The sequence below is a fragment of the Balaenoptera musculus genome, chromosome 5 (assembly GCF_009873245.2).
Source record: "Balaenoptera musculus isolate JJ_BM4_2016_0621 chromosome 5, mBalMus1.pri.v3, whole genome shotgun sequence".
Taxonomy (NCBI): Eukaryota; Metazoa; Chordata; class Mammalia; order Artiodactyla; family Balaenopteridae; genus Balaenoptera; species Balaenoptera musculus.
Window position 1 is genome coordinate 31,413,201 of NC_045789.1, and position 14,332 is coordinate 31,427,532.

General features: G+C 35.7%; 1 protein-coding gene across 1 annotated transcript in view; it reads right to left on the bottom strand.

Moving 5' to 3' along the window:
- The window catches only part of IQCM (IQ motif containing M), a 371,389-nt gene that overhangs the window by 287,882 nt on the left and 69,175 nt on the right, over nucleotides 1-14,332 (bottom strand). The window contains exon 5 of the mRNA XM_036853473.1: nucleotides 13,677-13,697. Within this exon, the coding sequence (XP_036709368.1) occupies nucleotides 13,677-13,697 (21 nt within the window). The remainder of the gene's footprint in view (nucleotides 1-13,676; nucleotides 13,698-14,332) is intronic.

Here is a 14,332-nt window from a genome sequence, read left to right on the forward strand (position 1 = left end):
TAACAAATTAATACACCCTATTAAAATGTTATGTTTAATTTTACACCTTATCGGTAACTTCTGAAGAAATTATAAGACTATCATTTAACATAAAAGTACAGATAGGTAATAATAAGAGCTTTGTGCTGAACATTATTGTATGAACTGCAGATCTTTCAGGGAGGCTTGCTTCTTGGCATTTGCTTTGGTTACTCAAAATATTATCATGCTTTTTCATTTGTAAATTTTGAGGTAAAAATATAGTCTTTGCCCCTTCCTCTCTTAGAAACAGTCCAAAAATAATAACAAAAATGAAAAAATCAGAAAAGCAAATTCCTGAGATGAAATGAGAAGACATCCACAACTCGGAAGCACATTATCCGAGAAAGAGCTTCCAAATATACATGAAAGTTAAACGAGAGTGGAAGAAAGGGCGGTTAAAGATGCCCATGGTTGCAGATCTCAGACAATGCAGAGAATAGCTCGCTACAACAAGTAGCCACAACCCGAGGAGCAAATCCCTTCAGAAAAACGGAACTGAGGTGCTTATTCTGACAGCAGAAGCACCGTGGACCACGTTCTTACAAGGTCTCAAGAAGTCAGGAAAGGGGGCTGAATGAGGAATCACACAGGGATGAGGCATGTTTTCAGGACTCAACCTCCTTGTTGTGGGGGTAACAAGAGACAGTCAGCAATGTGAGCTGTCCCTCAGAGTGGGCACAGAATGGCTGAGCGGAAAGTAGAGGCTAAAGGAACTCATGTACAAACAGGGACCTGTGTCATTGGTGGTATCTCCCATTAACCTGGAAAACTGCTCTGACCCCTGACATACACAAACCTCCAAAACCCCTACAAGTGGCTGGTACAGGAAGAACTCACCACAATGTGAGTAATGAAAAAAAAAAGGGACTAGCATAAAAGGTATACAAAAAATACTGCAGAAACAAATAAAATGGAAAAGATGCTAAAAAATATGATGGATAAATACCACAAGAAAAATGTTTCCAGGGGGAACAAAAGGGATGAAAAATATTGCCACAAACAATGTAAACATTTTGACCAAACATATTGCGTAAGGTTTTCGGAGGGAAAAAAAGGTAATTGTTTCTATTAAATAACTATCCCCACTGCAAAGGAATGTAAAAGCTGAAGAAAGATATGGTCAGACAATAGAAATAACCATGTGAGCTGATGGAAAGAAATAAAATCATTTGCAGAAATGAAGACCTATGTCCTCAGGGGCATTATACTAAGTGAAATAAGTCAGACAGAGAAGGAGAAATACTGTATGATGTCTCTTATATGTGGAATCTATGAATACATATATGTTTATGTATATATATGCTAAGCTCACAGATATGGAGAATAGATTTGTGGCTGCCAGAGGCAGGTGATGGAGGGTGGAAGAAATGGGTGAACTGTTTTTGTTTTTTGTTTAGGTAAATTGAATTTTTTAAAAAAGAGAAATGAAGACTGACTATGGAACACTGAAAACAGGATTGATAGAAGAGAACAACGTGAAAAACAATAAAGAAAGACTTTAAAAGAATTACAAGAAAATGATACACATAGGGAATAGGCAAAGGAAGAAAAAAGAACAAAATAATAGAATAAAAATATATTGAGGACATAGTTTCAGGAGCAATTACCAAAATAAAATAAAATTAGGATCTTCAAATTGAAGGACATACTTTATATCAGGAAAAAAAACTGTCTCAGTTTGATGCTTATCAAAACATATCTCAGAAACATTATTAGAATGCAGAATTAAAGAATCTTTTGAATAGCCAGGCCAAAAGAACAATACACCTATGAGAAGCAAAGCCCCAAGCTAAAAGACAGTGGAGAAATGTCTACAAATTACTCAAGAAAAATGAGTGTGACATAAGATTTTTATCCTAGCCTAGATGACACAACTAATAAATAACTAACTGAAATTTTAAGAGGGAAAAGAAGTTGGTAAATGATGTGAGTAGCCGATTTCAACATCATTTATAGTCAAGGGGGAAAAGTATCATTTGGAATTAGTAAACTACATGATCAAAAAGAGGTATATTTAAAGTATAAGGTATAGAGTAAGAGAAAAACACGTATCTAACAAAATCTGGTGGTGGGTTAAAGAGAAAGGAGGGAAGAATAAATAGATACATACAAATTCTATTATTGTTCATGGGAGGGAGTCATAGTTATGTATAAAGAAAATATGTCTTCTACTTATGAAATATTAACTGCTATGGGAATTGACCTCCTGTCACAAACAACTAGAAAATTAGGCAAAAGATTTATTATAAATATATGGTAATTAGGAGAGTATAGTAGTACTCTTCCAAGGCTAGACAAACAGATTGATGGAACAGAAAAAGAGCACAGAAACATACCTATGCATACGTGGACATTTATATGGCAGAGGTGGCCCTGAAGACCACTAGGTAATGAAGGGATTTCTCAGTAAACATTTCTAGGACAATTGAGGGTCTCTATGACAGGGGAGTGGGGAAGAATGAGGAGGGAATAAAACTCGATCCTTCTCTCACACCTTGCGTAAAAATCACCTCCAATATGCTTAAAAACCTAAATATATACATAAAAGCAATAAATAATTTAGAAGATAATAATGGACACTAATTCAATGATCCTTAGGTAGCAAAGAATTTCACATTTTAAAGACAAGATACAAAAAGAAATAGTCATAATGGAAACATTGATAATTTTCAATTTCTACTTATCAAGAGATATCATAAAAGAGTATATAAAGACAAACCATGTAAAGCAGAAACTAACACACCATCGTAAAGCAATTATACTCCAATAAAGATGTTAAAAAAAAAGGACAAACCATGGAGCTGGAGAAATTTTTTCAACACATGCAATGGACAAAGTTGCAGTTTATAAAATTTTACAGAGAGTTTTTACTACTTAATAAGAAAGACACTCAAAAGAAAATTGGAAAAGAAGCAACTAAACAAGATTTTTTAAAAGAGGAAATCCACATGGCCAAGAAGCATATGTTAAGAATGCTCAATCTCATAAAAAATCAGAGAAATGCAAATTAAAGTAAACAATTTTTAAAACACTGAATCCCAACTGACTGGCACAAATTTATGTGTTTAACAATTCTAAGACCTGAAGAGGTTGAGAAACAATGGGAATATTCATTCTTTGCAAGTGTAAATGTGAATTAGTACTAATCTTGTAATATAGTTTGACATTATTGAGAAGTTGAAGGTATACATAAACCATGAACCAGAAAATTCTCTCCTTGGTATAAACGCTAGAGAAAGTCTTATACATGTGCACCAGGAGACATACACAGTATGGTTCATAACAGTCCTAAAGTGAAAACAGCTCAACGTGCATCAAGAATAGACTGAAAACTTCATGATATATTCCTAAAATGGTATACTGTACAGCAGTGGAAATAACAAACTACAGTAATATTTAGCAGCATGGACAAATTTTATAAGTAATGTGGACCAAAACAGGTAAGTCACAGAAAATACATGCAGTATGATTTAATTTACATAAATTTTAAAAATATGTACAAATAATTCACCATCACTCTGAATGGTAGAACTAGAGAGAAAAGCACAGACACTATTAACACAAAACTAAAGCTAGTGGTTAACTCTGAGGGGTGAATAAGAGTGTTCTTAGTGGGAAGAGAAATGGTGGGGGAGGGGTGACTACTGGGCACTGACAGTGTTCTATTTTATGAGCTGCATAGTGCTTACACAGGATTAACTGTGTAACTGGGTAATTCTTCATCACATCATACCAGGTTTTCATTTATTCAGCGGTCTCTCTCAGTCTGTCATGGTGTGGTTTTATTTGCTATTTAATGTGCTCCCTTGAGCATGAGGGCACTGGCTGGGCAAGCACAGACCCACATAGGCGTGCGGGCTGCGTACACCCATGGGACCTTTCTTGCTCCTGCATCCAGACCCGCATCCGGGGCAGAGGGTGGCTGCAGTCACTGGGCTGGAACCTGGAAGTGGGTGGTCAAGACCCCATCCCCGGGGACAGAGGAGGGGCCGGGAGGTGGAACCAACTGGGAACCAAGGCTCCAAGCTTCCAGTGCATGTTCCATTATCCTATCAGACTCACTCACAAACCACAATTTTAAAGGTAAAATTATTAAGAATTTCACAATGGCAACCACAGAGCATTAAGCCCCAAGCACTTACCCCCTCTGAGGGTGGAGTCCTATGTGACTGAAGGGTCGCATACCCATGAAGCCAGCCCCACAACATACATATAATGTTTTCTGTTCATTTCTGCCTGTAGGTTATATTGTGTACGCATGTGTGTGAGGCCTTCTATTTCCTTCTGCAAGTCCCGGGGCCCTGGGTCAGGCCTGAGCAGAAGGGAAGTGAGAAGATCTGAAGTGATGGTGTCATTAATGTTTTAAATTGGCTATCAGGATGAAACTGATTTACCAGAATTGTTCCTATATCTAAATGTAGGCCTCCGTGTTTAAAGGCTGTTTTATAAATTATTTATAATTAAGATCACAGGCAATTAATTCCACAGCATGCTAAGCAACTGAACGTAATTGTCCTTGGCTCCACTTTTGATGCCAAGAACCTCCTACTCTCTGATTCTAGCTTCTTCCTTTCCACTCACATGTAACTGAAAAAAAGTACTATGTTTGGTGGGGTAATGAATAAGATCTAATAAAAGTGGATACAAATAGATTAAGTCATCTAATATGTGACTTAATTCAGATTTCGGAAAAGAAATGGGATGAAAGGGAACCAACCAGGTGCTCAGCTTATGATACTTCAACACTTTCACAATAATTCTGAAAGGCAGATACAAATATCTCACTCCTACAAAAAAGGACACAGAGGTTAGGAAGGGTAAATACCCAAACCAAGGGCATCCGGCTAGTAAGTGGGTATACACATGGTTCTATCTGACTACAAATTTATCCTATTACCTTTCGTTGCTTCCTTTTTCTCTTTTTTAAAACATTTACTGTCCATTTACTATGTGCCAAGCATTATCACAGAAATGAGTGACCGAGATCTGGTGCAGCCCCAAATCCAAGGCTGTGCTGTCAGTATGGTAACAGTGTGCCCATGAGCACTTGAAATGTGGCTAGTATGAATTGAGATGTACAGTGTGTTAAATTATGCACAAGATTTCAAAGACTTAGTAAGGAAAAAAAAAAGGATGTTAAATATGTTAATAATTTTTCATACTGATTACATATTGAAATGATAAATTTTGTATATATGCTTTAGGTTAAATAAAAAGTGTGTTTAAAATTTCTTTCAGCTGCTTCTCTTTACTTGTTTAATGTGGCTACTAGAAAATTGTAAATTATAAGTGTTTCTCAAATTTTATTTCTACTGTACATCACTGGCCAAAAGATATTCTCTCAATCTTACTTCAGGATATATAAATGAATTGCCTATCTGTAATTTTAAAATTATAGGTTATATCTCAAGATTATTTTGAATAAGAAATTTCATATTTGAATCAACTATATTTTGAGATTGTTCGAATAAGAAATATATGTAATTCACTGTGGAATACATCTTCCTCCCACCATCAATATTTATTGACTATATATCCAATCTGTCTTGAGATTTTAAAAATTGGCCTAAAATTAGCTAAAGCGTATTCATTCTTCTTTTCCTGACAGAGTGTATGGTGAACAGAGAAATACCTGGATTCAAGACACAAGCATGCTTGTAACGGATCGAAAACAGTTTTTACACCCCATAAGTATCTCTTAAGAGATTTCCTGAACACTTTTAATATCATAGCATGCATTCTCCCAGCATGAAAATTTTTGGTTGTTTAGAATTTGGTACATTAAAAATATTTTTCACATTTTCCTAAAAAAGATGAGGCAAGTTGTGCAGACAATAAAACACTTGTGCTTTTATGAAATGTCTGTTAACATGAGCAGTGGGGAATCATACAAGACAGCTATCTTTCCTATTATATTGTTACATACTGAAAAAGCAATACAAACCAACTTATAATTCAATATAAAGGCAGATGCAGTAACATCATTGATGAACTTTTAAGATTGACTGAAAATGCAATTTAAAAAAATATGTAGAGTAGTAAGAAACACAAAAGTTAGACTGTATGGGATCAGATGGACTAAAACTGATTCAAAAATCATACAAATTTATACGAGCTTTCAGTTCATAACATTAAATGTACCACGAAATAGTCATTTTATAAGCTCATCGTATATTGAATCATTCTGTTCTGCCTTGAAATACAGCTTTAAAATATCCTAATTTTAGAGTTATAGAGCAAAATATTCATTGCTACATATAAGACAATATGAACATCTATAAAGCAAAACAATAAAATGGAACAAGAACTGAGAATCAGAAGCCTGATACTGGTGAGACTTGAGCTAGTTGCAAGCTTCTTGATACTTAGTTTCTTCACCTGAAAGATGAGAAAAGTCAGACTGGCCATTCCTGAAAATCCCATCAGAACCAAGGAGATAACATATAAAAAGAAACTTATTATTGGTATATTATTATATTAAAAAGAAATTTGTTCTATCATTTTATTATAAACACCTATCCTTCAGTTAATATTTTGAGTAGCCATTGTGGCAAAAATAATAAAAATATTTTAAATATCTTAAATTTCATTTTTTCAAATCTTTTATAATCACCTTGGTATAAAATAATAACTGAAATTGCACTAATAAATGAAAGTATTTATGAGAAAGTACTTAATGATTACAGTAGAATGTGGGGAGATTGGTAAGGACAGAATTAAAAGGGCAACTATCAACAGTCTAAATGTACACAAGGCAACTCACAGACATAGAAAAACTTGTGGTTACCAAAGGGGATAGTGGGGTGGGGGGGTATAAATTAGGAGTTTGGGATTAACATATACACAGGACTATATATAAAATAGGTAAACAACAAGGACCTACTGTATAGCACAGGGAACTACATTCAATATCTTATAATAACCTATAATGAAAAAGAATCTGAAAAAGAATATATATGTGTGTGTGTATATATATATATTTGCATAACTGAATCACTTGAAACTAATGCAACATTGTGAATTAACTATACTTCAATAAAATAAATAAATAAATAAATGTACACAAGACAAGCATCAACTACCTCCCACTCCACCTGTTGTGATATAGTGGAAACTTGCATAAAACAATCTATTTAGAGATTTTACTATCTTAGATTTTGTTACTTTAAAAAATCTATTTTCCACTTCCGAAATGAGTTGAGACTCCCTCCCTCCCTCCCTCCCTTTCTTCCTTCAGTTGCCTTCACACACTGTCAGAAGGCAGGAACAAAGAACATGTCTTTTCCCCCTCTGATACTGAGTGCCATGAACTGAACTGTGTCCCCACAAAACCTATGTGTTGAAGCCCTGCCCACCAATGAGATGGTATTCGGACATGGCATGTTTGGGAGATAATTAGGTTTAGATGAGATCATAAGTGTGCGGCCCTCATGATGGGATTAGTGGATAGGAAAAGACCAGAGACTTCTCTCTCTTTGAATGTATGGTTTGAGGAAAGGCCAGGTGAGAAAACAGCTACAAGGCTGCAAGTCAGGAAGAGAGCTCCCATTAGAACCCAATCATGCTGGCACCCTGATCTCAGACCTCCAGCCTCCGGAACTGTGAGAAAATACGTCTGTTGTTTAAGCCACCGAGTGCATAGTATTTTGTTGTGGCAGTCCAAGCTAACTAGTACACTGAGTAAGCCCTGGAGGGGCAGGCAGGTGAAGAAGCTGGAGAGTTTGCTACCCGGGTACGTGGAGGAGAATTCTCTTATAATCACTGGGAAAAAATGAAAGGGACATTTATATCCAATTAATGAAGGGAAATTATTAGACTTAATTAGAAAAAAATCAAAATTTGTATAGCCACTAGGTTTTAAAAAGATGCAAAGGGAACAAAATTGGAAGGAAATAAACCAAGTTGTTAATCATGGAGAGGGTGGTGGCACTAATGGACAACTTTTTTCTTTTCTCCAAATGTTCTTTAATATGATTATATGTATTTTTATAACAAAAAGAAATGAAAACTAAAAATTTGCTATTGATCTTAAAATGAGTCTAATTGCGAGGGTTTCATTTTAAGCGATCTTCACAGGGGAATGTGGACTATTTATAAAACATTTTTTGAGATCTCATGTGTCTTCCACTTTCTATCGGCTATTTTTTTTTTTTTGCGGCTATTTTTAAAGAAGGACTGATGTCCTCAAAAAACTCATCCATTTTACTGAGAGAAGATTGCATCATACTTATTAGATAACAATACCATATATAACAGAATTTAGAAAGTGTTCATTGGTATGAGTAAATGCTGAAGTAAAACCAAATAACAAATATTAGGGTCTCAAGGTGCTCAGTCAGAGCTGACAACAGCATGAAGATCAGGAAAATATAGCAATTAATAGAAATTCATGAAATAGCAGTACACTATAGAGAAATTTGACAAAGCTAAAAATTTGGTTTAAATAAAAAAGAAAACAATAAAGTTGACTGACTAGCAAAACTGACCAAAGAGAAACAGGGAGGAAGGAGGAGGGGGGGCAGAGAGAGAGAGAGAAAGAGAGCACCTAAATAATTAATATCAAAAATTAAAAAGAAGACATCAGTATAAACTTTACTGTGGACAACTTTATGGCAATACTTTTGACAATTTAGAATATCATTATAAACATAACTTACTAAAACTGAAAGAAGATGAAAACAAGCAAAATTACAGGTCATTTCTCTCTTCAATAAAATGAAAAAACCCTCAAAAGAATATTAGCAAATTGAATTCATATTAGGTTTATTCCAGGGTTGAAGATTAGTTTAACATCTGAAAACCAATGAGTATAATTCACTACATTAAGAGAACAAATGAGGGGCTTCCCTGGTGGTGCAGTGGTTAAGAATCCACCTGCCAGTGCAGGGAACACGGGTTCGAGCCCTGGTCAGGGAAGATCCCACATGCTGCAGAGCAACTAAGCCCATGTGCCACAACTACTGAGCCTGCACTCTAGAGCCTGAGCCACAACTACTGAGCCCACATACCATAACTGCTGAAGCCTGCGGGCCTAGAGCCTGTACTCTGCAACAAGAGAAGCCACCACAATGAGAAGCCGACACACCGCAACAAAGAGTAGCCTCCGCTCACCGCAACTAGAGAAAGCCTGCGCGCAGCAACAAAGACCCAACACAGCCAAAAATAAATAAATAAAATAAATAAATTAATTTAAAAAAAAGAACAAATGAGAGAAATCATACAATCATCTGAAGAGAGAAAAAGAAAATCATTTGATAAAGTACAACATCGATTCATGATAAACTTAGCAACCTAGGAAATTTTTAGTATAATAAGGAGAGTCTATAACAAACACAATACATTATACTTAATGCTAACATATATAATAATTCCTTCTGAGATAGGAAATGAGACAAGAAAGCTTCTCACCACTTCTATTTTACATAGTGTAGGAGGTGTTCACTACCACAATAAAGTAAGAAAAAATAAATAAAAGCTCTAGAATAGGAAGGAAAGAACAAAAACTGTCATCATTCATGGACAACATGATTGTGTATATAGAAAGTCTAAAATGATCAACATATAAACCAGATAAACTACTAGAAGTAGTAAGTTAATTTATAAAAGCCATAAAGATATAAGGTCCGTGCAAAAAGATCAACTGTATTTCTATATTCCAGAAAAGGGGATGGGGATAAAATAAAATTTTAGACACCATTTAAAATAGCATCAAAAACATCAAATGCATAGAAATAAATCTTTTTTAAAAATGCAGAATATTATAAAATATTATTGAGACAGTTCTAAGAAGGCCTAAATAAAAGGAAGGATATTTCATGTCCATCTGTATTTCATTCTAAAAATGTCTGTTTTTCTCAATTCTTAATCTACCTGGAGGCAGGTATATCTAAATAAACATTATCTTTAATAATAATAATTATGGCATGGCTTGTGGGACTAAAGTTTAAAAAAAAGAGAAAATTGAAATAATGGAAAATGATAGTAAGAAATTCAAAACGGAGGAAGAGCAAATCTAAAGTGCTTCATAGCCCTTTTATTATCCCGGAGAGGATAAGATTTTTGCTAAATTTTACTGTATTTAAATCAATATTATTTGTTTATCAAAGACACCTTAAATAAAGTGAAAAGACTAGTCACAATATAATTAACAAAGGATTAGTACCAAGAGTGTAACAGAATTCCTCCAAATCTGGGGTGGAAGCAAAGGGACAGAATTTGCAAAAGGCACACAGTAGATGATAGTTTCTGTCAATATTATAGTTTTTGGGCTGAGGGATGATTTTATTTGTGTTCATGATAATACTAAATAATACAAAAAATAAATTAAAGAGGGCAATTCATGGACAAGTGATGATAATGCATTATGAAACAATAATTTCTATTAATCTAATTCTAGATACCTGAGGCCAGACAACAAATACATGCATGTACAATAAATGCTGATAGATATGTAGATAGATAGATAGATAGATAGACAGACAGGAAGACAGAGAAAAGTGATGCCAGTTGTTTTTTTTTTTTAAACTAGGAAAGTTCTAGGCCACCAGGAATAAGTATGAGCCCTAAAAAACAAATTACTCTAAGGAACATTAAACCCCTATGGAATCAGGCTTTCTTATATTTTCTGCTTTTATTATTTTTGTCCTTTCCTGGCAGTTCAGCCAGGTTACTAAAGTTATCTTTTTAATATTTAACTAGCAATTTTAGGTATTCTGTACCCAGAAGTCTTTCCTTACATGGTTGTTCACGATATGCTCTGAAACATGCGTGCACACACACACACACACACACAGCTGTATTTTTTCTAGCTGTAATTTTTTTATTCAAAATGACAACAACATATTTGAGCTCCATTGGTGAAAATACTTATTCTGATAAATTAGATAACTTTCCTCATTGAATAGAAAAAATAAACATGAAAATTGTTACCACTCTTTTAGAAAATAAAATAGCAGTATCTTCATTCATCCAACAAAATATAGTGAGCACTTCTTATGTTCCAGGAATGATTCTGGGCCCAAGGGATTTATTAATGAATTAATTAGTCAAAACTATCTGCATTCATGGAGATTACATTCTAGCAGGAGTAGACAAAACCAGATAAGTAAAATAGGCAATATGTCCTGAGGACTTAAGTGTTAGAGATCAAAATAAAGCAGGATTGGTAAATGGGGCTGGGTGGGGGGTATAGTTGCTACTATAATAGGCTGGTCAGGGATGGCTTCACTGATCTGAAGCCATCAGGACAAAGCCCAGAATTGGTAATGGAGTGATGCTGTGACGTCTAAGGTAAAGAGCTTTCTAGGCAGAAAACAACATGTACAAAGTTCCTGAGTCAGACATGTTAAGTTCGAAATGCCTAATAAAAACCCAGGCAGAAATGTTGATTAACCATTTGAATGTGAACTGGAATTGAGGAGAATGACCAGGCTGGAGATATAAATGTGGAGTCATCTGCATATAAATGGTAGTTAAAGCTATGGATTAGATAAAATTACCAAGAGAATGAGTATAGCTCGAGAAAAAATTCAAAAATTAATCTCCAGGCCTATGAACATTGGGGGCCCCCAGATACCCAGTAGGAGTTAAAAAAAATGTTGGAGTTTAGAAGGTAGTCTGGTTGACTGGTGGTGCTCTTCAAAATGAGATTTTGGAACTATTTCAAAGGTCTCTAGGCCATAACTCTCAGAGAATATATATATACACATATATACACACATATATATGTATATGTGTGTATATATGTATATATATATATACGTATATAGTATGACAGGCACCAAACTCATTGGAGGAGAAGAGCTCAAGGAATCAAGAAGCCAATGAGTTAGAGAGCTTATTTATTTGGATACCAAAATCACAAAGAGTTATTACAAGACTAGAGCTAGTGAAAGTTACAAGGATCCAGAGGCTAAATTCTTTAGGATATGAGAGAATGGATACAAATCAATAGATTACAGTAGGAAGGAGAGGTAATGAAGGATATCATTTGATGACATGATATTCAAAGCTGGGAGATTTAGCAACGAGGGAGGGAGAATGGTCTCGAAACAGCATGAGGAATAAGGAGGTCACCTCCCCATCTCTAGTCCCAGAGACATGAAGCATGAGAGAGAGAGAAGACCATCACCTCTTAAGAGAGCAGCAGAGAAATAAATGTCCTGAGGGTTGCGGACAGAGCACAGATTTCAACTAGACCAAGAAGGTGAAGGGAACACTTAGAAGAGGTTAAGGATTCAGGATTTTTGCTGGCTACTGGCTAGCAGTTCAAGGAGAACAGTAAATAGGTTTCAGAGGTGGGAAGGGTGAGGGATAAAGTCAGAAAAGAAAGACATACAGAATTATATAGAGAGTGGGGTTTTGATGACAAGAGGTGACCTGGAAGTCCTTGGTGTCTTGTGGAGACTAATGTAGACAGAGTTAAAGGACATATTTAATAAGATTCATCCTGAGGGTCTCAAGGCTGTGAACCTAGCAAGTAGGGAGAGGTAAGAAATCTTGCCAAGAGCAGAGTCTGGGGGGATTGGTCCTCTTCTCTCCTGCCAATGATTATGTAGAGAGGTTTTAATATCTGAGAAGCAGCCATACAGGAAAAGGACATTTTCTAACCTTTCATCCCTTTCTTTGAGGGCAGTTTCATTCTTTCCTTGAGGATGACAGAGAACTGAAAGGATGTGCACCAGGCCACACAAAGAACTGGTTCTTATGGAGAGCAACGTGGGCTTCTTTGACACATGGCCACCTTCCTAGAACTCTCTTTGAAAAAGTCTGTTAAAGAGTTTCTACCATGGGCCTATTCCCTTAGAATCATAAAGATGGGGAGAAAAATCACCAGTGAAAGGGGTGCTTGAGGAATATCATTTTAAGAATGACCTTCCAGGGCTTCCTTGGTGGCGCAGTGGTTGAGAATCTGCCTGCTAATGCAGGGGACACGGGTTCGAGCCCTGGTCTGGGAAGGATCCCACATGCCGCGGAGCAACTAGGCCCGTGAGCCACAACTACTGAGCCTGCGCGTCTGGAGCCTGTGCTCCGCAACAAGAGAGGCCACGATAGTGAGAGGCCCGCGCACTGCGATGGAGAGTGGCCCCTGCTTGCCGCAACTAGAAAAAGCCCTCGCACAGAAACGAAGACCCAACACAGCCCAAAATTAATTAATTAATTTAAAAAAAAAATGACCTTCCAAATTCACTGAAATAGGAGGGCAAACAGGAAGAGTCAAGGTCTAGAACAGGATGCGAACAATGACAATGGCAAAAATAGTTGAATCCAGGAAAGGCTGCCATGATTGTGTTTACACAATAACCATAAACCTCACTTCCTGAGTTCAGTGCTTTGATAGTGTAAGGCAATGTTGTAATGAGGTGTGTCTTGTGCTTCTAGTAATACGCCCTTTAGGAGGTCAAAGCCTTTTCAAGTCTATCATGCTTTACTATGTATATCAAGGGAACTGTAGCTAAGAATTACAGCTCAATTTATTAAGCACTAGGATGTATGTTATACACTTTACAAGCATTATCAAAAAAACTTTAGGTAGGTATTGTTATTATTCCCAATTTAACCAATGAGGAAACTGAGTCACAGAGTGATTAACTTGAATGAGGTTTCCCAGCTAGAAACTGTCAGGGTCAGAATTCTAACCTCATTAGAGTAACTACAATAACTCCAGTGCCTTCACTCTTAATCACTGTGCTATACTGCCTTAAAAGGCAAGGTTTCAAGCAGTATAAGGTACATACATTTACATATATAATATTATAAATATATTATTATTATATACTATATGTCAAATGGATAGAAATCATGACTTTGTCTTAATTCCTATGTTCTAATTTCCTTTCCTTTTTCCTTTAATAAGAATAATTTATTTATCCTAAAAAAAAATTGGGCAACTTTAAGAGCCCAGTAAATTACCAAACACCCCAGAGAAAACCACAAGATCTATATTCTCTCACAATTTAAGCAACATTCTGTTATTAAACAGACCTCAGTGGCTGTTTCAGACATTCAGGGAAGCTGTAACTTACTAAACAGAGTTACAAAAAAGGCTTTGTTGTACAAATTTTTAGACTATAGCCTTAAAATGAACTAAAAAATTAGCAAGCATAAAAAATATATTCATTATTTCTTCACCCAAGACACAAAGCCAGGACCACACCTAGGTTATTCAAAAAGAAAATCAACATTTTTCACATTTTACTAGTAGCTTACATAAAATAAGTTTCTGGCCACAGGCCCTCAGATATTTCTGCCCTTATTTTTAAAAATGTTGCAATTATAAAAGAGCAGTTTAGCTTAAAACAAAACAAAATAA